At 33.9% G+C, this 27,625-nt stretch overlaps 1 protein-coding gene across 4 annotated transcripts in view; it reads left to right on the forward strand.

Moving 5' to 3' along the window:
- The window catches only part of TBC1D32 (TBC1 domain family member 32), a 237,185-nt gene that overhangs the window by 98,227 nt on the left and 111,333 nt on the right, over window positions 1-27,625 (forward strand). For all 4 annotated transcript variants that reach the window (XR_013486958.1, XM_020986958.2, XM_078155175.1 and 1 more), the window contains 4 exons: window positions 6,537-6,625; window positions 10,763-10,885; window positions 11,506-11,614; window positions 12,412-12,505. Coding sequence is in view for 3 of the 4 variants with exons in the window: in XM_020986958.2 (XP_020842617.1) it covers window positions 6,537-6,625; window positions 10,763-10,885; window positions 11,506-11,614; window positions 12,412-12,505 (415 nt within the window). In the remaining variant the exon portion in view is untranslated. The remainder of the gene's footprint in view (window positions 1-6,536; window positions 6,626-10,762; window positions 10,886-11,505; window positions 11,615-12,411; window positions 12,506-27,625) is intronic.

The following is a 27,625-nucleotide window of genomic DNA, read 5'->3' on the forward strand; positions in this document are numbered from 1 at the left end:
TGGTGACTGTATTTTTTTTTTAATAAGTGGCTATGTTTTTGGTGACTATTTTGATTATCTTTAGAAATGTGGCTAATTAGGAGCAAACTCAATTTCAGACCAAATACATACCTTTTTAAAACCTGAAATTAAAATAACAAAAAGCTATTCTAGAAAGCTATTTATTGGTACTGCATGTGAATACTATATGTATGTTTGTTTTATCCAAGGTATTTCACACTTAAAAGTCAATGACCATTTTTTGATCGTTCAAAGTTTTTTAGTGCCTATATGGACATATAAGGGTTAATTAAGTAAAGGTTAAAGGAATAATAATTATTTGGTACTACCACACCTCACAAAGGTAGGAAATCTGGGACCTGGAAGTGATTTAGGATGTTATTTACCAGAACTTTGACAGATTATAGCGGTATATTGATCCATTAGCTAATTCGACTAAGTTCTCTCTCCTTTTTTCAAGAATGAGTAAATGAATGAATGAGCACTTAATAAATGCTTACTGTATGCCAACAATATGCTAAGTGATGGGGATACAAATACCAAGTGCTGGAGAAACAGCTCTTGCCCTCAAGGAGTTTACGGTCTAAAAGAGGAAGCAATACATGTAGAGAAGTGATGGTCATTTAAATCAAGAAGAATTTATTAAGTGCTTATTACATGCCAGACCCGGGTCAAGAAAGATATTTTGGTTTTTAAAGGCATGGTGATGGTGAGTGGAGTTAGAGAGGAAATGGTAGATCAATTATACCCTTTCAAGTAGCAGTGGCAGCATTGGTTTAGTTATGGTTCCATAGCTGCAGGGGTTGGAAAAAGGGGACACATACATGGTAATAAGATGGCAAAGGTATAAAGTAAAGCTTGGCTGTCCAACTAGGTGAGTCACTCATCAGTTAGTACAATGGGGACCCCAGGGCACAAGTTTCAGAGATGAGGGGTTAAGACCTTCCTAGCTTTGTCCTTGATTATTGTAAGAAGATCAAAGGTTTCTTTACATATACTACTTAGATTCAAAACTAGAACTTTGGAGTTACCAGGAAGCCCAAGATTCCTGAGTCAGATGCTTGTACCAGGATCCTTGAAAGTCTGAATTATTTTATTTTTCATATTTTTGTCATCCTCTAGCGCAATGCCTAGTGTTTTTAATAAATGCTTATTGACTCATCAGTTGTGATTCAGAAAAACCTATAGGAACATCTTTTGAAGGTGCTTCCCATAGGAAAAAAATAGTACGTTTTCTTACCTAACACTTAATAAGGCAAAAAGGTAGGCATTATTGCCTTACCTATTTCAGTAGAGAACTGTTTAATTTTCTTCTTATCAAAACTCTTTCCTTATCCTGCTCTTACTTCTTATTAATCACACGAAAATTTTGGACTTGAAGTTCTTGGAAAAGTAATGATTTTCCTGTCCATGAGAATAAGTAGCAAAGAGCTCCAGTACATGGAACATTTATGAAGCATGGTGCATATGTGAAACAAGGCAGTCTTTAAGTCACTGAATGTGAATGGCTTTTAGAGTATGTTTGATATAAGCTAATAGACTTAACTAACATCCTCTAGCTCTAAGACCAATGGATGATAACTTTAGTTTACCAGTTTCTCTCTCTCTTCATATATATATGTATATGTGTGTGTGTATGTATATATACACATAGTCATATATATGTATATATAGTCATTCATGCAAAAATTTGAGACAGTGTACTGTTTTCGAAATAGTACTAGTGTTGAAGTCGTCAGAGACCTGGGGTTTTTCCTGGCTCTGACTAAATATCTGTATAACTTTAGCCAAGTCACTTAACATATTTGGGACTCAGTTTCTTCATCTATAAAACAAGTGTAGTAATAGTTGCTCTACCTTTTTTTTTGTAAATCTAAAAATATAATATAAATGCTGTTTTAATTATTGTTGTAGTTATCCTACCTTATAATAGCATGTAATATAGGTAATCATAGAGAAAACAATATCAAGGCAGTTTCCTTGGCAAAACTGGTTATAAGAGATTATACACACTGCCATCTACTATAAAAATTAGACTAATTTTATGTACTATTTTAATCATTGGTTTCTTAGGGTAGATAATATTTATACTAGCAAATCGAACTGATGTTATTTGCATATGAAAATTTAAGATATTTGTGTTTCCTGGTTTTGTTTGATTTGTCTTATTCTAATATTGTTTTTGGATTTTTAGTATAAATTTTTGATTACTGAGGGTAAATACTGAGAAAAAGTAATTGAATTTAGTAATTAAGAAATCATTGTTAGCTTTAGAAAGAACAGTTTCAGGCCTATGGTGGTGTCAGAAGCCAAATTCTAAGAGGTCATGCATTGAGTGGGAGTTGGGGAAGAGGATGTAAACTGCTTTTCTAGGAATTTGCTTTCGAAATAGAGGAGGGGGGAGCCAAGATGATAGATTAGGAGCAGCCACCCAGCTATTCTCCCAGCATTCCACTTCAAACAACTTTAGAATAACATCTCAGATTAAATTTTGGAATAGCAATGCCAACAAAAGGTTAGAGTGAGACATTTTTTCAGCCTAAGAAAACTTAAGAGATTATAAGAAAAGTCTGTGGCACCAGGTTGGAAGCCTGTCCTAAGCCTATATGTGCTGCAGTGGCAACATCTGTTGCAGCAGCAGCTTTAGGAGTTCTCAGCCCAGAGATGGGAAGGGACTTGGACAACTTGTCACAAAGAGATTACAAGGGACCCTTTGTTTGCATTGGATACAGTTGATGCTGATTGACAACTCTATTGTCAATTTACAGTTCTGGGTTGCAGTTCCTGTACAGAGAGGAGTGTTGTTGGTCTGTCACAAAGGAGTAGGGGCCTAGGTCACAATTCCAAGGCAAAGAGAATGTTACTGCTAGCATTGTTAGTTGTAGGGGACCAGGGGCCCTTTCTGGTTAAAAACCAGAGCTCAGACCAGGAGAACAGTGACCATACTTTTCCCAGGATCACATCACCTTAGAAGCTCCCAAAACTTGCAGACTCCCAGAACTAGCTTTGAAAACAGTAGTACGAAAAGCTGAAGCTTGGGACTGTCTCCCCATCCCCAGCTGAGTAGAGTCGGACTTTAATATAAAGTTCAAAGTCAAGAAGTATACTGGAAAAATGAGCAAAATAAAAATAATTTGACCATAAAAAGCTACCATGGAGGTAGGGAATACTAAGATATAAACCCAGAAGAAGACAATGATGGGACAACAACTACAAAAAAATCCCCAAAGAAAAATGCCATTTGGACCAAAACCCAACAAGAATTCCTGGAAGAGTTAAAGAAAGAGAAAAGTGGTAGAGAAAAAAATTGGGAAAAGAAATAAGAGGGATACAAGAAAATTATGAAAAGAGAATTAACATCTTGGTAAAAGAGGCAAAAAAAAAGATACTGAAGAAAACAACACATTTAAAAAACAGAATTGGCCAAATGGTAAAAGAGGCACAAAAATTCATTGAAGAGAAGAACTCCTTAAAAAGCAGAATAGACCAAATGGAAAAAGAGATATAAAAGCTCATTGAAGAAATTAATTCCTTAAAAGTTATAATTGGGATAATGGGAGGAAATGACTCCATAAGACATCAAGAAATAAAGTCATAAGAATGAAAAAATAGAAGAAAATGTGAAATATTTTGTCTGAAAAACAACATACATTGAAATTAGATTGAGAAGAGATAATTTAGTAATTATTGTATTACCTGAATGCCATTATCAAAGAAAGAGCCTAGATATGATAGTTGAAGGAATTATCAAGGAAAACTGCCCTGATATCTTAGATCCAGAGTGTAAAATTGAAATGGAAAGAATCTGCCAATCACATCCTGAAAGAGATTAAAAAATGAAAACTCCCTGAAATATTACAACCAAATTCCAGAGCTGACACATCAAAGAGAAAACACTTAAAGCAGCTAGAAAGAAACAGTTCAAATATTATGGAGCCACAGTCAGGATCAAACAAGATTTAGTGGCTTCCACATTAAAGGAGCCTAGGGGTGGGGTATGATATTCCAAAAGGCAAAAAAGCTAGGATTACAACCAAGAATAACCTCACCAGCAAAACTAAGTGCAATGCTTCAGGGGGAAAAAATGGATGTTTAAGGAAATATAGGACTTTCAAGCATTAGTGATGAAAATACCAGAGGTGAATAGAAAATTTGGTATTCAAACACAAGACCCAAAAGAAGCATAAAAAGGTAAGCAGGAAAGAGTAGTCATAAGGAACTTAATAAAGTTAAACTATTTATATTCCTATATGGGAAGAACTCCTAAGACCTTACTTTATCATTATCAGGGCAGTTAAAAGGAGTATACATAGACAGGGCACTGGTATGAGTCAATTATGTTGGAATGATTTCCAAAAAACAGTGAAGGGGTGAGAAAAAGGTATGCATTGGGTAAAGGGGGAAGGGAGAGGTAGAATGGGAATTTTTTTCTCAAATGAGAGAGGCACACAAAGAAGAGCTTTTATAATGGAGAGGAAAATAGTGGGGGTGAGCAGTTCTTGAACTCTCATTAGAATTGGTTTAAAGAGGTAAGAATATATACACTCAGTTGTGTGTAGAGATGTAACATGCAATAAGGGAAAGAAGGAAAAGGGACAAGAGAGAAGGATGGATGATAAAAAAAAAAGGAGGGGAGATAAAAGAAAACAGAGGTCAGAAGCAAAACAGACTTTAGATAAGGGTAAAGAGAGAGAGAGAGAGAGGATGGGTGAGGAGGAGGAGGAGTAGAGGAGAGTGAGTAAACAGAAAATAGGATGAGGGAAATGCAGTTAGTAATCATGATCTCAGACAAAGTAAAAACAAAACCAGATTTAATTAAAAGAGATAATTATGCTAAAAAGTACCTTAGACAATGAAGTAATGTCAAAAAAAATTTTACAGCAAATTTCTGTAATAAAAGCCTCATTTCTCAAATATGGACTGAGAGTAGAACTGAGTCAAATTTATAGAAATAAGAGTCATTCTCCTAAGAATATAAATAGGCAGTTTTCAGAAAAAATCAAAACATTTTAGTTATATGAAGAAAATGTTCTAAATCACTGTTGATTAGAGAATAGCAAATTAAAACAACTCTGAGGTACCACCTCACACCTGTCAGAAATGACAGTTGCTGGAGGGGATGAGATGAAACTAGGTACACCAGTGAACTTGTGGTGGTGTAGTAAACTAGTCCAGCCATTTTGGAGAACAATTTGGAACTATGCCCAAAGGGCTACAAAACTGCACCTGCCCTTCGACCCAGCAATAACACTAGTAGGTCTGTGCGCCAAAGAAATCAAAGAAAAAAGAAAAGGACTTCTATGTACAAAAATGTTTGTAGCAGCTCTTTTTGAGGTAGCAAAGAATTGTAAATCGAGGGGATGCCCATCAATTGGGGAATGGCTGAAAAAACTGTGGCATATGATGGTGAAGGGATGCTATTGTAGTATAAGAAAGGGTAAGAGGGAAAGTTTCAGAAAAAAAGAAACATGGCAAGATCTGTATGGACCAATGCTAGGTGAAGTGAGAAGAACAAGGATATCATTGTGTACAATAATAGCAATGTTTTAATGATCAATTATGAAAAACTTGGCTGCTGTGATCAGTACAATGATACAAGACATTCCAAAAGACTCATGAAGAAAAAATGCTCTCTATTTGCAGACAGGACTGATGAACTCTGAGTGTGAATTAAAGCATAATTTTCTCTTTGCATTATTTTTCTTGCTTTTTTGTGACATGGCTGATATGGAAATATGTTTTGAACAATTGAAAAAAAAGAAAGGGAGGAGCTTGAAAGGATGGCAGAGTCAATTATATTTTAGAAATTCAAATATCTTCATTGACTGTATATGTGTGTATATATCTATAGTATTTGTATATGTATACATTATATTTATGTGTGTTTGTGTGTATGTATATATGTATATATTCACACATACACAGCAAGTAGGTGCTGGTATATGTAGATTGCTGGACTTAGAGTCAGGAAGATCTGTGTTTGGATCCTGCCTTTGATATCTGCTAGCTCTGTAACCCTGGGCAAATCACTTAACCTTTCTCAACCTCAGTTTCCTCAACTGTTAAATGGGGATAATCATAGTGTCTGTTTCACAGGGTTGTTGTGAAGATCAAATGAGATAACCTATGTAAAGCAATTTGCACACATTAAAACACTGTATAAATGCTAGCTATAATATATATGTATATATACACACACATACACAAAAGCTATATATATGCATACATGAAAGCTGTATATGATAGCTAGCACTATGTAGTGCTTTTTATATGTACATGTGTATTATACATATATTTTACAGTATAAGACATATACATATATAATAACTTATCGTTTCAATGTTTCATCGAAGTGTTCCTTAGAGTAAAGTTTTGTACCCCATATTATGTCCTAGAAAGCCTCACAGTATATTGAGGAGATCTGAGCGGCATAGCTTCAGCAAGTTGTCAGTGACTTTTATATGAACCACATTTTTTTCCTCTCAATAAATATTTGTTATATAATATGCAGTATTACTCATCTCTTTCTTTTTCAGGATATTATTGATAGACTTATCATTTTGAATTCTGAAGCCAAGATACGATCATTATTCAACTATGAACAATCACATATTTTTGGTCTGAGGTATGGGATTCTTTTCCTTAGAATGCATATGTTCATTTACATTAAAACAAGTTTCTCTTCAGGATGTTAAAAATAATTTGTATTAATTTTTTTCTCCTGTACCAAATAAGAACCTTTAATATCAATTATTAATCACCATTTTTTATTATTTCATTTGTGATCTCAAAACAATGAAAAAGAAGTTGTTACCTAACAGTTTGAAGTCTACCCCAGGCAAAAGATCCTATTATATTGTTTTATTTGGACTTTTCACTTTATTCATTGTTATTTTGCTTAATGAAATTATGGCATTCTTTGGTCTAGATTCTGTTTCATTGTGTAAGAACAATAAGTTGCCTGCTGTGCATCACTCTGAAGCTTCATACTGAATTGAAGCCTTCTTAACTCTTGAAGAGACCCTTTGGTTTTGATGGAATATGAGGGTATTTTTGAATTGTCACTGTTGCTTTAATGTTCGTTACAACTTGGATTTTCTGAGTTTTTCTTGTAACCACTGGGGTGAAATTTCTGTCTCTTAACTATTAAAAATGAATTTAACAAACATTAATTAATAGATAATCAGGAAATGAGTTTTGGGAATATAAAGATAAATATAAAAGATATCAATAAAATATTTTAGAAATGTTAATAGATCAGCTATGTCTAAGTATTAGCTCAGTTTCCAAAATTTCCTTTGTGTTGTTGATTGTAGGTCACATTGATAAAAAAATAATCCCAAAAGGATACTAGATTTTAAAGTATTTGCTTTAAAAAGTTTTTTTTCAGTTTTGTTAAAGTCAAGCAATTTTTTTTGACTAAAAAAATTAATTGTTCTTCAAGAACATGAAGAGGTCAATGGGCAGACTATTTTTCTTTTCTTCTTTGGTTAGGCAATGGGGTTAAGTGACTTGCCCAGGGTCACACAGGTGGTAAGTGTTATGTGTCTGAGGCTGGATTTGAACTCAGGTCCTCCTGAATCCAGGGCTGGTGCACTATCCACTGTGCCACTTAGCTGCCCCGTGAGCAGACTGCTTTTCAAAGAGATCAAGCAATTAATTTTCTTTTTTAAAATTTAATTTATTTTCTTTTTTTTCTTTTTATAAATTAATTTAAACTTAAATACATTACCAAAACTTAAATATGAAAAAGAAAAGAAAAAAAGCGTTGCCATGTATACAGCAAAACCTAAGAGAGGGTTCAAAATATACAGGATTAAATTGCCATTTTAAGAAAGCCTATATAGTAAATACTACACATTGTGTTTTGAGCTATTCTTTTCTTTGCTTCCTTATAAGTTTTCTTTTGTTCTCAGCTGTGCACTTTTTACTTTGTTCTTTTTTCCTCCCTATACACACACATACACACACACACACACATATACCTATATACATACACACTTATGCACACAAGCATATATAGATACATATATACACTTATATGTATATTTAGATGTCTATAATCATACTGATGTATAGATAAATACATTCATATGCACCTATGTAAGACTGTACTGTACTTGTTTGTCCTCTGTTTCTCTGAGGGTGGATAACATCTTCATAGGTCCAGGTTCTTTCCTGTTTTTCTAAGTCCCCCAATTCATTGTTTTTCTATCATAGCAATATTCTGACCTTATATTGTCTAGTTATTTTAAATAGTGTATAACAACAATATTGATTAATATGGCTGACACATAGTATAGTTTCCCTATTTTTCTTTTCTGATTAAATCTATTTTAGCTTTAACTTTGTCTGAGATCATGATTACTAATCTTGCTTTTTTTCCCCCTGTTAAATCCTACATCTCATCTTTATTTTATGTTTGTGTGTATCTCCTATTTCCTATCCCTCCTGACTCCTCTACTTTTAAGGATACTTTTTATTTTTAAATTACAGCCATTCCTTGATATATTTTCTCTTCTTCCACCAAATGAGTCCTCCCTGGTTATAAAGAAAAATATAAGCAAAATCTCATTAACACAATGGTCACTTGCAGTGTATGTGACATACTACCTGCATAATCATTCATCTCTCTCCTCAAGATGGAAGATAGTTACACCTCTTCTCTGTGGACTAGATTTTTATATATGCTTCAGTGTTGAACTTCATTTAGCATTCTTTTTATTTATATTATTGAATATATTTTATTCTCCCACTTCTGGTTACCTCATGGGATTATAAGATTATAGATGTACAATAATATTTAATGGGATCCTAGAAGGAGCCATCTAGTCCAAATCACTCATTTTACATATGAGAAACTGAGGCTCAGAGTGGGTGAGTGCCTTGCCTAAGCTCACACAGGTTGTAAGTAGCAGAGACAGGATAAGAACTTGACCTCAAATCCAATTTTCCCCCCATTTTGCCTCACTGGCTCCCATTTTTAAACTGCTTTAGTTCATAGAGGTATTACTGAAGTAATTGAATTCCTCATATTTGTCATTTCTGATGGCACAATAATACTCCATGATGATACTTAAGATAGTTTGATACTTTCATTAAAAAATAGTAAGAGCTTTCCAAAATTTTCTTGATGAATTCAAGTCACCTGGCCCAGAAGGACTTCATTCTCATTTACTGAAAGAACTGGCAGATGTAATGGGAAAAGTACCAACAAATTGAATAAATGTTTTTCCAGTTTTCAAAAGTGGGAAGAGAACAGAATCTTTAAATTATAACAACTCTTCAAACAGTGAGCTTTGTTGGTTTCTTTTTTTAGCCTCTTGGGAAAATTCAAGAATAGATCATTAAAGAAAGGGTCAGTCAAGTGATTGTAAAGCACCACCTTACTTCATCAAGATTAGGTCATACAATACTAACTTCATTTTTTGGACAGAATTATTAAACTGCAAGATGAGGGAAATGGTGTAGATATACATTACCTAGATTTTTTTTAAACAAATCTTAATGTATCTCATACTTTTCTAGTAAAGAGTATGAAGAAATTTGCAGTTGATTATAATCCAATTAATTAGGTGAATTCAGAAGTGATTGAAAGAATTATCTAAGATTAATGTGGCAGTAGATCTCCTGGAGAATGACTTAGAGATCTGTACTTAGCCCAGTGATGTTCAACATTTTTAACATTGGCGTGGATAAGGCCATAGATGGCATGCTCATCAATTTTTTTGTTGACAGAGTCAGAAAGGATAGCTAGCATTCTGAATGATTGTCAGGATCCAAAAAGATAATGGAAGACCGTGTAATAAGTTGAAATGTGTTAGGGATAAATGTAAAGTCTTAATAAACAACATAATGAAAGAGCCAAAATACTTTTGAGGAAACAGACACTCTTCTTTAATTGGTTCCAAAATCTATAATTCTGGAGATCAAGAAATTTTGTGCATTTTGGATAGTTATGTATTTTAAATTTGAAAATTCTGCATTAAAGGTACATGATGCATACAACTACTGGTAATATTTCAATATAAACTGATTTTCTGATGATTTTAAGTCATTAGTTAATAATGTTTTGTATGTAAATTTTTTTTTTAAAAACAGTGCTCAAAAAAGTAAGTGATATAATTTGGCATTATTCTGTAAGAAGAAATTTGGGATACTCACACAACATTTGTTACAAGAATCTAGAGGAATGTGAGGACAGAATTAAGCATTATCAAAAGAACAGTGGGAAGAATAAATCAAGATAATCAGGTGCAATAACCAAATCAGGATTAAAAAACAGGTGCAAAAGACAAGGAGACAAAAAGGTGCTTCTGGCCTCAGGGTTTTCACAAGGCCCTCTCAGTCCTCAAATGGGATGCACCAGAGCATAATATACCAGACTCTCTTCCTGTCAGATTTATGTGGTATTTTCAATACTGGATTAAAACCATCAATATGAATTTAAGGTATTTTCTTTAGTTTTCAAAATAAATAGGAAGGTGGAGGACTATTAAACATGTGTGTGTGTGTGTGTGTGTGTGTATACACACACACACACACACACACACACACACACATATTTTAAACCTGCTTTTCTTAATATATAAGTATAATGAGTCAAATGGGCATAAAGGAATCTATGTGTGACCTTTTCCCCGTTCTCTATGGTCCTAATCACAAAGTATCTTTAAGATCTAATGAATGTTTCTTAATTTTCTTCATCCTAATCTTCAGACTCTTATCTAAATTATTATCATTTTATTTTCCCAATATACAGGTTATTAAATGTATTATGCTGTGATCTAGATACCCTTCTGCTTTTAGAGTCTCAGTACCAAGTGTCTGCAGTGCTGTTAAATGCTCAAGAGGAAAATGTTTTGGAGATCGATGGAGGCCAGAGGTAAGAAATAACTTAAAAAACCAAAAAAAACAGAAAGCATACTAACCAAAGAAGGGATCAGGTTCACAAATCTGAGAGCTTACTTGTAGTTTCAGATGGAGACTTACAGTGTGTGAGAGGTTATAGAGGATTTTCATTGATAAGGTATAGTAAAGTATCTGGGAATTAGAATAAATTTTATAAATCATCCAATCCAAGCCCTACATTTTAAATGTGAACAAATGTACACCTTTAATTGTTGATTTTTTCCCAATTCTTATTTTACAAATTATCTCCTGCTTTTTAGAGGTCATTATGTTAATTTTAATCATACATCATTATGAAATTAAATGCTGATAAATGAAAAAATATGGGCAGCTAGGTGGCATAGTGGATACAGTGCCAGGCTCGGATCTGTAAGACATGATTTGAAATCCGGCCTCAGACACATAGTAGCTGAGTGACCCTGGGCAAGTCACTTAACCCTGTTTACCTCAGTTTCTTCAACTGTAAAATGAGCTGGGGAAGGAAATGGCAAACTAGTATCTTGTGAAGAAAACCCAAAATGGAGTCTCAAAGAGTCAAACATGGCTGAACAACAACAGCAACAACAAAATAAAAATGAGAGTTTTGTTTTTCAGGGACTTTATAATTGATGGCCTGTCAGTAGAAAGAAATCATGTTCTTGTTAGAATAAATCTTATTGGTGGACCTTTAGAACGGATTTTACCACCCAGGGCACTACAAAAGGTAAGTAAAAAAAAATGTTGTTTTCCATATATTCATGTAATACAAACACACTTTTTGAATTTGGTAACAGAATAGCCTGATTTAAAAGTTCCCTTATCCCTTTTGTCTGTCACAGTGCTGCCAATTTTTTGTTACCTATTTGAAAGTGTAGTTGTACATATTTTATTCTTATTACAATTTTATTCCTAATTTCCAGCATTTATAAATATTACTGAAGGGGAAAACCAAAGCATATTGCTTCTGTCATTCCCTCTTTCTGTGTATCTTTGATTTTTACTTTCTTTATGTAATGTCTGCTTTTTATAAAAAGGTTTTTTTTAATTTCCTTGACAATTTAAGCTCTTGTACCCTCATTAGGATTCATATAGTTTGTTATTGGCTAAAGAAGTTTTTTCTTAAGTATTGTATTTCTCTTATGACTGATAAAGAAGAAATAAAATTACTTAAGCAGAGGGGACAGGCAGATTGTTGAATAAAATTGATTCTAACATTTTTTTTCATTGAACGCTATGCTTTTCCTATCATGAAAAAAATAGTAAAAGCAATGTTGTCTTCCTTGGTTAGCCATAACAAATTTTGGGATTAGCACAGATTAAATACTTGTATGTGTTAATCTTTCATTCAAAGTATATTAAATTATGGTATTAAAAAGAATTCTAGTAATTAGACAGTAATTCTAGAAGTTACAAGAGACAAATACCATAGAATAGATTACACAAGATATATAAATGGATAAAATAAAATAAACTCTTAATGATTCATAGCTGATGTCAGTTATTTTTCCCTCTTCTTTTTAGGGTAATGATCCATATCCTTGGCCAATGTTTTCATCATGCTCTTTACCAAACTCCTATCTTTCACAAGTTACTAAAAGAGTTGATCTAAAACAAGGTGAAGTACTTCTGTTGTTATAAACTAAATTTTTGTGAAGAATACAATATATTCATTATGTCATATGTGGACTTGGTGTCATAAATACATGCTAGTTCTTTTTCAGTTAAATTTTTTTTATCAATCTTTCTTGGCACTTAACATATTTCATTCTTTTATTGGCTTTTCTTGATTTTGATACATGAGACACAGAAAAGCTGCTTAAGAATGGCAGAGATTTGGTTAAACATGAGAATTAGTTTTGCCTCTTTTCTTGAATTCACTCTGTTTATGTGAAGACTTAGGGTATATTAAGAATCTTCTTGCTATCATAAACTTTTAATTTTTCTATAATTACAATTTGGTGAGATGTCCATGGAAACAAATAGTATATATCAAATTCATATTAAATGAAAGCTATAAATATTGTGCCTTTTACATACATGTATGTCAGTGTGTCAAAGGTCTGTGATATCAGTGTGGGAATTCCCTTCACTGAGTCAGATCACAACTTGCTCTTTTGTAGAGTTTAATTTTCTTGCCTATGCCGCACAGCTAGTAAATGTCAGAGGCAGAAGTTGAACCCAGGTATTTCTGAGTATGAATATATAACACCATATTGCCTTTTATATGTATTTGTACCCATCCTTGCTTTCCCCCACCCCTTACCTCTATGCACATTTAATCTGTCATTTTATTGGTATGGGTACTTTCTGGACCAACGTAAATTAGAATCACTAATGCTCTACTAGTTGGTTTTTGTGTATTACTGTGACCAAAAAAAAATGTATTGCCCAGTGAACACATATTAGATGATGATGAGGAGCCTGGTTCTTTTGGAGTAGATACATAGTCTAACCCTAGGCCCATTGTCCAAACCTTTCTATCTTGGGTTCTGTTCTTCACAATCTCTCAGAATGAATGCTTGTGGAAGCAGAGTCAATATGGAGTAGGAGAAGCAAGAAAATATAGCCTATTCTCTCACCAAACCTCTTCCACAAAGATCTAGGAAGCATACAGAGAGGATCCTCATTGGGAAACCCAACAAAAAAGCCATAGCAAATCATATTCCAGTTTAGGGTAGCTTAGGGAGATAAAGAGATCTGTGAATGGTGAGAACGGTGTCTGGCTAGAAGTATGCTGCACATGGAGCATTCAAACTCCTGGGACTGAAAGAGAGCCGCAACTGGACACCAAAATGTGATGAGGCTACAGGGATCCTTGGACTAACACAAAGTAAAGGAATAAGTGACATTTAGTAAGTCTCTTGCTTATGTTCTCTAAGAGGGTTAAAAAGGGGTGGGAATTAGGTAGAGATAGATAGTTAGAGGAGAGGTTATTAGCAAGCCCTATATGTGCAATGAGAAAGGAGCAAGTTTGACAGAAAAAGTAACAACTGTGGCCTCTGATCTCAGGAGCAGAGCTGGGACATGATTCTAGCTGCTAGCCCAGGGTGGAAGTCTGCTATAGAATAAATAGGGCAGAAGTACCAGGCTAAAGGGGAACCTATAGTTCAGTAATTGAACTTACAGAGCTTCCCAGTGGCTGGTAGTGGCTGAAGCCAGCAGTTGTATATAATAATAATAATAACTAATATTTATATAGTGCTTATTATGTGCCAGGCACTGTGCTAACTGCTTTACAGTTATTTCATTTGATCCTCATAACAACTCTAGGAGGTAAATGCAATTTTATCCTCATTTTATAGATGAAGAAACTGAGGCAAAGAGAGGTTAAGTGACTTGCCCAGGGTCATACAACTAGGAAGTATCTGAGGCTGAATTGTAACTCAGGTCTTCCCGATGCCAGGCCAGGCATTCTATCCACTGTGCCACCTAGCTGCCCCTATTTCTACTGAAACTACCAACTAGGGAAAGTCAACAGACCAAAACCAAGGTAAGGAATTTGCACATCTCAGACCAAGAGGGAAGTGAACAGACTTTTCCTCAGATGATACCACTTTAGGAGCAATGAAAACTTGCATGCACTTTTAAAAACACATGCACACACTCTCTCTCTCTCTCACACTCCCCAGCCTGAGCTGTGAAAGCAATAGGAGAAGATAGAACAAAAATTCAAGCCAGACATTAGTTCTTTAAGTATGCTGAGCCCAGTACTAACAATCCATCGTCAAGAAGGAGACTGGAGGAATGAATAAACAAAAAAAGAATCCCATCACAAAGAGCTATTTTTGTGACAGGGATGCTCAAAAAACAAACCCAGAAGAGAATGACTCAAAAATGTCTACAAGAAAATGCTCAAAACAAAATGAAGCTTGGACACAAGTTCAACCAGAATTCCTAGAAGAGTTAAAGTTTTTTTTTTAAAGGCAAAAAAAAAATTTTTAAAAATCAGCATAGAAGAAGAAAGAATGAGGAAAGAAAAGCTATGGAAAGAAGATATGAAAAGAGAGTTATCAACTTGGAACAAGAGGTGCAAAGCTTTACATGAGAAAATAAATCCCTGAAAGTTAGAATTGTTCTAATAGATGTTAATGATTCCACAAGACATCAAGAATAATAAAACAAAGTCAAAAGAATGAGATAATTTGAAACTACAGCTATAATGACTGACCTGGAAAACAGATTGAGGAGAGATAACTTAAAAATTATTTGGACTACCTGAAAGTCATGAACACAAAAAAAGAGCCTAAGCATCATATTTCAAGAAATCATAAAGGGAAACTTCTCAGATCTCTTAGAACCAGAGGGCAAAGTAAAAAGAAAAAAATGAAAGAAACCCCCATTTGAAACCTCCCAGGAATATTTAGTAGACAAAACCCAGTGCTCCCAGTTCAAAGAAAAAATACTGAAAGGAAACAGAATGAAAGAATTCAAGTTCTGAGGAGCAACAGGCAGGATCACATAAGATCTAGTAGTCAACACAATAAAAGAAATTGAGAGTATGGAATATGATATTCAAAAAGGCACAAGATCTAGGTTTACAACTAAAAATAACTTATGCAGCAAAACTGAGTATAATTTCACGGGGGGGAAATGGATCTTCAATGAAATAGAGGGCTTCCAAGCATTCCTAATTGGGGGGAAAAAAAACCAAATCTGTTTAGAAAACTTGACATAAAAACAGGAGTCAAAAGAAGCATAGAAATGAAAACATAAGCAAGCAAGCATAAGGGACCGAAAGATGTTAAACTGTTTACATTCTTATATGGGAAGGAAATGTAATATACATAGTTCCTAAGAACTCTATCATCAGGAGTGATGGGGGGGGTCTGATTAGATAGCAGGCTGATTCTGTTATGTTTTGATGATCTTAAAAGAAGAATATAAAGGATAGGGAAGAGTTATACACTGAGAAAGAGGGGAAGGAAAGGGAGAATGGTGGAAATTATTTCTTATAAATGGAGTGCAAATAGAGGTCTATACAACCAGAAGGGGCATGGGTGAGAAGAAGACACTTAAACCTCACTCTTATCTAAATTGTCAAAGTAGGAAAGAGTATGCATACACAGCTGGGAACAGAAATTCATTTTACCCAGTACAGAAAGAGGAGACAAAGGAGTTAAGGGAAATGGCAGAATAAAGCTCTTAAGAGCAGGAAAGAAAAGGAAGATAATAGGGTGGAAGAAAATACATAATTAGCAATCATAATTGTCAATGTGAATGGGATGAACTTACCAATAAAATGTAACAGCATAGCAGAATAAATTAGAAACTAGAATCCAATAAAATGTTGTTAAGGAAAAAAACTCCCAACAAAACAGAAAGATAGAATTAAAATAAGGAGCTGGAACAGAATTTATTATGCCCATACCATGTGAAGTAGCAGTTCTGATCTCAGACAAAGCAGTGGCAAATATAGACCTAATTGAAAAGATAAAGAGGGAAACAACATTTTGCTAAAAGTTACCGTAAACAATGAATTCATATATTAATCATATGTGTTCCAAGTGACACAGCATTTAAATTCTTAAAGGAAAAGTTAAATGAGCAGAAATAAGCCAAAACTAATAGTAGGGAACCTAAATTTACTTCTCTTAAATTTAGATAAATCTCACCAAAAATAAATTAAAAAAGAAATGAAGAACTAGAAGTTTAGAAAAGTTGACTATGATAAATGTCTAGAGAATATTTAATGAGAGTAGAAAGAATACCTACTTCTGATCTGTACATGTCGTTTTCACAAAAATTGACCATGTATTAGGACATAAAAAAAAACCTCATAAACTAATACAGAAAAGCAGAAATATTAAATACCTCTTTAACTGACAAAGCCATTGGGACAAGAACTCAATATTTGTTGAAAAACATTGGTAAAAATGGAAAGGAGATCAGCAGAAACGAGATATAAACCAACTTCTCACATATATACCAAGACAAATCCCAAAGAGAGACATGATACAGACATAAAGAGTGATATCATAAACAAATTAAAAGAGCATGGAAAAATTACCTTTCAGATCTATGTTTAGCAGAAGAGTTTCTGACTAAATAAGAGACAGGTCTGGGGCAGGTAGGTGGCCCAGTGGATAGAGTACTGGCCCTGGAGTGGGGAAGACCCAAGTTCAAATGCGGCATCAGATACATGACACTCACTAGCTGTGTGACTCTTGGCAAGTCACTTAACTCCAATTGCCTCACCAAAAAAAAAAAAAGAGAGAGATAGGTCCATAGGAAGTGAAATGGACAGTTTTAATAACCTTAAAAAAAAAACTACATAAACAAAACCAATGAAGTTAAATTAGAAGAAAAGCAGGAAGTTGGAGGTAGGGATCTTTGCAGCAAGTTTCTCTGTTAAAGGTCTCATTTCTAGTATTATATAGTGAACTGGAGAAATGCAAATTAAAACAACTTTACCAACATATTATTAGAACACACTTGGCACAATACCAGGCATGTTATAGGCACTACAAAAATGTTTATTCCCTTTCTCCCTTTGTCCTCTTGCTACATATATCAGTATGTCATTTCCATTTTTTGTCAATTTTGCTAATCTTGTGGTTGGGAACTAAAATGTCAAAGTTTTTTTAAATTTACATTTCTCTAATAATTGGTGACTGGAAGTATTCTCTTTTCACATTGCTATTGCTATCTTGGCTTTCTTCCTTAAACAAGTGCCTATTCATATTCTTTCAACCTTTTATCAATTGAAGAAAGGCTTGTTTGTATTTTCTTCTTGAGAACTTCTATTTTTATTTTTCAAGGAGTGTTTCATTCTTCTGGGTAAGAGGAGGAATAGAAATGTGTTCAGAAGCCTTTCACCTCTTCTCTAGGGTGAAGACCAAATTGAAGTTTATGTGTATATGGGGTTTGCCTGGTTCTGGCAGAAACACTAACATAGCACACTTTCTGAAAAAAAAAATCCGTAAATGTTCAAAGTCAGATCCCCAGTTCTTCGATTTCTTTTTGTACTTATCTTTGTTAACTCCTGTGGCAAATTGTAGTTACAAATTACCTATTTTCCATGCTTCTTTGCTGTTCAGAGGGTTAGTGGTTAGTGCCTCCTCAGTAAATATTAAATTATTTAGAGCACTTCCCAAATTTTCTTATCATATGACTAAGCTATTTACTCAATTATTGAAGTTATAATATTCTTTTCATGCCTTAAAAGACAAAAACAAGCAGAAGCTGGCCATAAGCCTAAATCTGATTATCAAATTAGATCTACATCTGTCTTGACACTGAATTCTGGTATCTATTATGCTATGAAGATGTATAGAAAATGGCTTCCTAAGGTTAAAGAAAATGGAGCCCATTGTATTCCTCAAAGGAGCAAACATAGACTTCTAAAAGCATGGTGAGTAAAAATAATGCTGAAGCACAGTCTTCTCCAGGGCAAGATATCATTTTATTAACAGTGATGCATGTATTGTTAGTAAAGCAGTCACACTAGTACCTTAGCAAGAAGCCAGGGCCCAGAGAATGATCAATTTATTATTTAGGTTAGCAGTAAACAATAAATTAGGTCAGTAGCTTCTCTGGATGACCTAAGATCGGAATGAGGGTGGACAGGGCTTTTTAACATAAGTATTTCTTCCTTTTGATTAGCCTGACAGTACATAATTTAGACCACCCTGGGCAAAGGCAAGACAATCCCAATTGGTAGACATTTTAATAAGTGGATTGAGAGTTACCTCCCGCTCCTTCTTCAGTCTGCAGCTAGGGAAAGTGGGCTGGCCTTCAGGTGTGGCTGATTATGCCCCTCTCTGACCCTTAAGGAAAGCTAGTTGCTTTATGAGACCCCTAAAGCAAAACAAAAACCAACACAATCAGGTTGTCCCCTACCCCCATTCCCCACCCCAACTGGTTTGGCCTTCCCCTTGAAGACCAAGTCACTTCTAACTTTGAGGAGGAAAAGCAAGGATTAGAGAGTTTTCCCTGGGGAAAGCCTAGCCCAAGCTGGTTCTCTATTTAGCGGGTAAACAGAAGGGAAGGGCCCACTTGGGAGGGGCCCAGCCCAAACTGGTTAAGGAGCAGATGCCTGGGGGCTGGGAGTGATCACTTTACTTGAACATACCCTTCAAAAGCTAACTGGTAAGCTAGACTAAGAAGTGGAGTCTGACAAAATGAGGAAAAAGATGGATTACAAATGAATATAGTATTAAATAAGATAGCATTGTATTAATTTTCCTTAATGGTAATTTAATAGAATAAATGTATTTAAATAAATAACATGAATTGAGAAAAAAATGTACTATGTGCTAGAAATATTTAAAGATCCAAATTGTTATTTTAAAACTATATATTTTCAAGCTTTGAATATAATTGGGGGTGATTTGTTAAATTCTGAAATCATTGCTTATTGAGTATGCTGCTTCAAGAAATATAGGATATCTTTTTAATCTTGTGGGAAATATCACTTCTGTTGTATGTATATGATGACAATGTCTCTAGATCATCTTCAGTTCTTTATTTCTTTGATCTACCCTCCTTCCTATACAGTTAGCATCTCTTTTAAATTGCCCATTATTATCTAATTGCCATCAGTGTTGGAAAAATCTATGTATGCATCATCCCTAAACAAGAATCATGCAGTTTCTTCTGTTTTTTTTTTAATTTACAGTCATCAGATTATAAACAAGATATCCACTTAAAAGCTACTGATTAAGATACATTTTTTGCACAAAATTTTATTTCTAATATAGCAAATAAATTAGAACTGTTGGGACCTACAATCACAGCCTATAGTTTTTGTGAAGAAACCAAGTACGAGTTCATATGCAGTTTTTCATTGTTTATTCTTTTGTTATTAAAGTTGTAAATAAAATTGTTTAGTTATCAGTAAAATATTTCTTAATGAGAAATTGCATATTAAATGCCCTACCCCCAACATTTGCTTGTTATGTTATATGATATACTCTTAGGAAGTAAAGATTTATTAATTATTGAATTCAATTTAACAGACATTTATTAACCCATGCACTGTGTCAACACTGTGCTGGGTACTGAGGATACAAAAACAAAATAGTTTCTGCCCTCAAAGCTTACATTCTCCTTGAGGTTGGTTAGGAGACAAAATGTACACAAATAATTAGATTACAAGGAAGACTGAAGCAAGGGAGAGCACTGATAACTGGCATCTGTGAGTCAGAGAAGGCTTCAGAGGAGAATGTGGTACCTGAGTTGAGCTTTTAAGGGAAACAAAGATTATGAAAGGTACAGATCAGAAGGGAGCATGTTGCAAGTGTGGGGAATGAATGACTAGTGATCTGGTTTTACTGGGATGTTTAGTATGTGAATGGAACAGTCTAAAAATATATATGTTTGGAATAATTCTGGAAAGGTAAGAGAGCCAGACTATGGAGGAATTTGAATACTCTTGTTCTAAGGCATTAGCCAATGGAAAGGTACTGAAAATTTTTTGAGCAAAGAATTGACATGATCAGACCTATGTTTTAGGAAGATTATTTTGACAGCTATGGGGATGATAGATTGGAGAAACTTTAAGAAGATAAAGTATTTAATGTAGTCTAGGGAAGAGCCAGTAATGAGGAACTGAATGAAGGTAGTAATTAGGCATCTATATAAAAAAAAGTAATAGTTGCAAACGATTTGGTGATAGAATCAGTAAGACTTTGCAAATGTTTTTATATATGGATAATGAGAGACTTAGCTCCTGACAATGTCAGTGAGTTCTTCAGTCATAGAAGATTCTTAGGAGTAGTAGTGGCAGATTGAAGTCTAAAGTCTTTCGTTGTCCAGGCTCTTCCCTGTGACTCTCTTGAATATATTTAAATCGCAAAACTTTTTAATCACCCATTATAATAAGCATGTTTTTAGTAAGCTTGGATGTAGGTTGAAATTATAAAGTTAGCCGGTAGAAATTGAAATTAGGTAAAAGGTTAATATAAATTTTGGTAATTTATGCCATGTCACTACTATTTGATTTTTTATGTATTGTTAGTGCTGGGTTAACACTTCCTTCAAAGCAACTATTTAAAATAAATTCTCTATTACCTGTAAGATCTATGTATAATAATGGATATACAGTAATTTTAGAAATTATTATTTATGATACTGTTATATAGAGAAATATAATTCTTGAAACGCTAATTGACATATTGTGGGCAGTCCAAACATTGTCTTGTGGTTGACTTCTCTCTAGACTAGCCTACTGCCACATATACTTTTATTCTGTCTTCTTTCTTTATAGTCCTTCAGTTTCTCCTGAATTTCAGGTGTTATTCAGACCTGATTTAAATGGGGCAGTGTGGCACATCTTAATAAATAAATGCTCCCTCCTCTTCCCGTCTCCCCTGTCACCCTGCCCACCCCTGTGAATTTTTAAAAATGTATTTACTTTAGTTTTCAACATTCACTTCCATAAGATTTTGAGTTCTAAATTTTCCCCTCTTTCCTTTTCTTCTCCCTCCCCAAAATGCAATCTGATCCCCCATGAATATGTTATGGCTATGTCTATTCTCCTTTGTTCTCTTTTGGTCTTTCCACTCTCACCTCTCTTCTCTTTTCTTTCTCCATTATAATTATCCAAACATATTATTTTAAAAGAATGCTTTCTTTCCATCTCCCTCATCACCACAATAACCTCCTGTCCATTTCCAGTTTTTATTTTGTCAGTGAGTCAGAAGTCTCTCCTTAGGTTGTGCCTAAAAAATTTAGAATTAAGTATTAGTCAATGTGTACCATTTTAAATTGTATATACCAGGTTATAAAGGCAGTTGTTCTAGATAGACTCTTACATTTATCATTTAGAAGATTGCTACTTTACTGCAGAAAATTAAACCTAAAAGAAATGAATCATTAAAGTTTCCTTTCATTCTTGAAGAACTGAGGGAGGAAAAAAGGTGAAAGAACTAATGTAAAACTTTTTTAAAATTTTGTGATGGTTTCCAGTTTAGCCTGTGGTAACATATCACTCTTGATCCTTCAATTTTACTACTTCTACCACCATATTTGCATAGCTATTATATAGGAATTGGATAGCAAAGTGATATCTTACAAATAATATTTGAAATAGCTCTATTCTTTATTTTTGAATAGTTAAAAGGTGTTGACATATTAAAACTGCCATAGTTAGATTATGCAATGTTTTTGATAAGGTACATCTTTAGATGTCGTTATATTTAGTGGTGGATACAGACTGTGTTATAGTTCAGAATTTATATAATACAAAAGATACTCCTATGGATTACTCTCTTTTTCAATATTTTTTTTTTGCTGTAAATTGAATGAGGTATGGAGTGTATTGATTTCATGCAAAATTGAAGAAAATTCTGGTTAGAGCTTGTCTTATACTTTTTCTAAATTTTCAGGTCTGAATGAATTCTGTGAAAATCCATTTTGAATTATCAAGTTCTACATGGTAATTGAAAATGTCTGTATGTGTATTTCGTAGACACAGATCACATATCTTGCTGTACAGACTTTATTAGTTGCATAGATGTATTACTTTAAAAAAACAATAAGGTGCTTAAACCTTTTTTCTAGGAAATAAAAGTGTTTTCCATTTTGATTAAGGTATTACTTATTTTATAATGTAGCACTTTATATTTGTAAACTATTTTATGATCACTCTTTTAAGATACCCATATTGGCTAAATAAGCATTATAATATCATAGTTAGGTTTTTTGTTTGTTTGCCACTAAAGAAAAAGACAATAAAAGTTAGTAACTTGCCAACATTGTTATGCAATTTAATGTAGAGGGTAAGGTGGTATATATCTATTATATTTTGTTAATATTACATACATAAACAGATAATGAATCACTACATCTTCCTAATGTTATTAGTCTTCTTGTTGCTTATTATTTTTTTTTTTTACTAACCAAATTAGAATATAGCATGTTAATATAACAGTAAATTTAGGAGAGTATAGGCTTTTTATGCTAATGAGGTAGTTTATTTTTGGTTTTTTTTTTTATCCTGAGTATTTTTAAAAATTTTATTAATTTATTTTGATTTATCAGCAATCACTTCCATATGCTTTTGAGTTTAAACATTTTCTCCCCCTTCCTCCCCACCCTCCTCCCCAAGATGGCACACAGTCTCATATAGGCTGTACATTTACATTCCTATTAAACATATTTTCACATTAGTGAAGTTGTAAGTAAATATTAAAACTAATAGGAGGAACCATTAGAAAGAGGAAACAAAACTCAACAGAAGAGGAAAAAAAATGATAGCAATTCAACTGCCATAGTTCTTTCTTTGGATGTGGATAGCATTTTCCAACACGAGGCCTCTGGGGATGTCTTAGATCCTTGTATTGCTGAGAAGGGTTAAGTTTATCAATATTAGTCATTGCACAACATTGGTGTTATTGTGTGCAACGTTCTCTTGGTTCTGCTCACTTTATTCAGAATCAATGTTATTCTTAAAACAATGTGGCTGTTGCTGTGTACAAAGTTCTCTTGGTTCTGCTCATTTCACTCAGCATCAGATCATAAAGGTCTTTCCAGGTTTTTCTGAAGTCAGCCTGTTTATCATTTCTTATAGCACAATAGTATTCCATTACATTCATATACCACAACTTGCTCAGCCATTCCCCAATTGATGGGCATCCTCTCAATTTCCAATTCTTTGCCACCACAAAAAGAGCTGCTATGAATATTTTTGTACACGTGAGTCCTTTTCCCATTTGTATGATCTCTTTGGGATATAGCCCTAGAAGTGCTATTGCAGGATCAAAGCATATGCACATTTTTATAGCCCCTTTGGGCATAGTTCCAAATTGTTCTCCAAAATGGTTGGATCATTTCACAACTCCACCAACAATGTACTAGTGTTCCAATTTTCCCACATCTTCTCCAACATTTATCATTTTCCTGTTTTGTCATGTTGGCCAATCTGATAGGTGTGATGTGGTACCTCAGAGTTGTTTTGTTTTGCATTTCTCTAATCAATAATGATTTAGAGCATTTTTTCATATGACTATAGATGGTTTTAATTTCTTCATCTGAGAACTGTCTGTTCATATCCTTTGACCATTTATCAATTGGGGAATGGCTTGTGTTCTTATAAATTTGTCTTAATTCTCTATTATTTTAGAAATGAGGCCCTTATCAGAGAGACTTGTTGTAAAAATTCTTTCCCAATTTTCTACCTTCCTTTTAATCTTAGTTGCATTGGCTTTGTTTGTGCAAAAACTTTTCAATTTAATGTAATCAAAATTATCCATTTTGCTTTTCATAATGTTCTCTATCTCCTGTTTGGTCATGAATTCTTCTGTTCTCCATAGATCTGATAGGTAAACTATTCCTTGTTCTCCCAGTTTACTTATATCAGCCTTTATATCTAAGTCATGAACCCATTTTGACTTTATTTTGGTATATGGTGTGAAATTTGGGTCTATGCCTAGTTTCTGCCATACTCTTTTCCAGTTTTCCCAGCAATTTTTTTCAAAGAGTGGGTTCTTGTGGCAGGAGCTGGGATCTTTGGGTTTATCAAATAATAGATTACTACTGTGTCTTGCATATTTAACCTATTCTACTGATCCACCTCCCTATTTCTTAGCCAGTACCAAGCAGTTTTGATGATTGCTGCTTTATAATACAATTTAAGATCTGGAATTGCTAGGCCACCTTCCCCTGCATTTCTTTTCATTAGTTCCTTTGATATTCTGGACCTTTTGTTCTTCCAAATGAATCTTGTTATTATTTTTTCTAACTCTATAAAATAATTTTTGGTATGGCACTGAATAAGTAAATTAGCTTAGGTAGGATTGTCATTTTTATTATATTAGCTCGGCCTACCCATGAGCAACTGATGTTTTTCCAATTATTTAGATCTGATTTTATTTGTGTGAAAAGTGTTTTGTAATTGTGTTCATAGAGTTCCTGGGTTTGTTTCGGGAGGTAGACTCCTAAATATTTTATAATGTCTACAGTAAGTTTAAATGGATTTCTCTTTCTATCTCTTACTGTTGGGCTTTGTTGGTAATATATAGAAATGCTGATGATTTATGTGGGTTTATTTTATAGCCTGCAACTTTGCTAAAGTTGTTTATTATTTCAAGTAGTTTTTTACTTGATTCTCTAGGATTCTCTAAGTATATCATCATGTCATCTGCAAAGAGTGATAGCTTTGTTTCTTCTTTGCCTATTCTAATGCCTTCAATTTTTCTTCTCTTATTGCTAAAGCTAATTTCCAGTACAATATTGAATAACAGTGGTGATAATGGACATCCTTGTTTCACCCCGATCTTATTGGAAATGCTTCTAGCCTGTCCCCATTACATATAATCTTTGCTGGAAGGTTTTAGATAGATGCTATTTATTATTTTAAGGAAGACTCCATTTATACCTATGCTTTCTAGTGTTTTTAATAGGAATGGGTGTTGTATTTTATCAAAAGCTTTTTCTGCATCTATTGAGATGATCATGTGGTTTCTGTTGGTTTTGGTGTTGATATGCTCAATGATGCTGATAGTTTTCCTAATATTGAACCAACCCTGCATTCCTGGTATAAATCCTACCTGGTCATAGTGTATTATTCTTGTGATAAGTTGCTGTAATCTATTTGCTAGTATTTTGTTTAAAATTTTTGCATCTATATTCATTAGAGAAATTGGTCTATAATTTTCTTTCTCTGTTTTGACTCTTCCTGGTTTAGGTATCACACCATATTTGTATCATAAAAAGAATTTGGTAAGACTCCTTCTTCACCTATTTTCCCAAATAGTCTATATAGTATTGGAATTAATTGTTCTTTAAATGTTTGATAGAATTCACATGTAAATCCATCTGGCCCTGGAGATTTTTTCCTAGGGAGTTCATCAATGGCTTGTTCAATTTCTTTTTCTGAGATGGGGTTATTTAAGTATTTTACTTCCTCTTCTGTTAATCTGGGCAATTTATATTTTTGTAAATATGTATCCATTTCACTAAGATTGTCAAATTTGTTGGCATATAGTTGGGCAAAATAATTCCTAATTATTGTTTTAATTTCCTCTTCCTTGGTGGTAGCTTCACCCTTTTCATTCTTGATACTAGTAATTTGGTTTTCTTCTTTTTTTTAAATTAAATTAACCAAAGGTTTATCTATTTTATTGTTTTTTTCATAAAACCAGCTCTTAGTTTTATTTATTAGTTCAATAGTTTTCTTAATTTCAATTTTATTAATTTTTCCTTTGGTTTTCAATATTTCTAATTTGGTGTTTAGTTGAGGATTTTTAATTTGTTCTTTTTCTAGTTTTTTTAGTTGTATGCCCAATTCATTATCTCTTCTTTTTCTATTTATGTAAGCATTTAGAGATATAAAACTTCCCCTAAGAACTGCTTTTGCTGCATCCCATAAGTTTTGGTATGTTGTCTCATTATTGTCATTCTCTTGAATGAAATTATTGATTGTTTCTATGATTTGTTGTTTGACCCAATCATTTTTTAGGATTAGATTATTTAGTTTCCAATTATTTTTTAGTCTATCTTTCCATGGCCCTTTATTACATATAATTTTTATTGCATCATGATCTGAAAAGGATGCATTTAATATTTCTGCCTTTCTGCATTGGATTGTGAGGTTTTTATGCACTAGTACATGGTCAGTGTTTGTGTATGTTCCATGTACTGCGAGAAAAAAGTATATTCCTTTCTATCCCCATTCAGTTTTCTCCCAGAGGTCTATCATACCTAACTTTTCTAATGTTCTATTCACCTCTTTAACTTCTTTCTTGTTTATTTTGTGGTCCTGTTTATCTAGTACAGAGAGAGCTAGGTTGAGGACCCCACTAGTGTAGTTTTGCTGTCTATTTCTTCTTGTAACTCCCTGAACTTCTCCTCTAAGAATTTGGGTGCTATACCATTTGGTGCATATATGTTTAGTAATGATATTACTTCATTGTCTGTGGTGCCTTTTAGCAGAATGTAGTTTCCTTCCTTATCTCTTTTGATTAGATCTATTTTTGCTCTTGCTTTGTCTGAGATCAGGATTGCTACCCTGCTTTTTTTACTTCAGCTGAAGCATATGTTCTGCTCCAGCCTTTCACCTTTACCCTGTATGTGTCACTCTTTTTCAAATGTGTTTCCTGTAAACAACATATTGTAGGATTATGGTTTTTAATCCATTCTGCAATCCATTTCTGTTTTATGGGAGAGTTCATCCCATTCACATTCACAGTTATGGTTACTATCTGTGTCTTTTTCTCCATCCTTTCCCTCCCCCATTTATGTTTTTCTTTCTCCTTTTTCCTTTCTCCCCTTCACTAGTGTTTTGCTTTTGACCACTGCCTCCTTCAGTCCCTTCCCCCTTTTATTATCCCTTTCCCTTTTCTTCCCCTTTAGTCTTACTGCTGCTTCCCCCCTCCCTTTTCTTTCCCCCTTTCCCTCCTACTGCCTATAGGGCAAGTTAGATTTGTATACCTAACTGATTATATTATCCCTTTCTTGAGCCAAATCTGATAAGAGTAAGGTTCAAACAATGCCCCCCCCCTCCCTTCTTTCCCTCTGCTGTAGTAGGATTTTGTGTCTTTTCCTGTAATGTAATTTCCCCTTGTCTGCCTCCTCCTTTCTCAGTACATTTCTAAGATCAGATTAATCCATTTATTTTGATACATTTAACCCACTTCATTAGATTTTTTTTATCATTACATCAAAGTCAACTAATATCCACCCTCTTTATGTATACTCTTTAACATGATGTAATAACCATTCAGTTCTTAAGAGTTGCAAGTGTCATATTCCCTTGTAGGGATGTAAACAGCCCACCCTTATTAACAATATATTG

The sequence above is a fragment of the Phascolarctos cinereus genome, unplaced genomic scaffold (genome assembly GCF_003287225.1).
Source record: "Phascolarctos cinereus isolate Bilbo 61053 unplaced genomic scaffold, phaCin_HiC Scaffold_5;HRSCAF=322, whole genome shotgun sequence".
Taxonomy (NCBI): Eukaryota; Metazoa; Chordata; class Mammalia; order Diprotodontia; family Phascolarctidae; genus Phascolarctos; species Phascolarctos cinereus.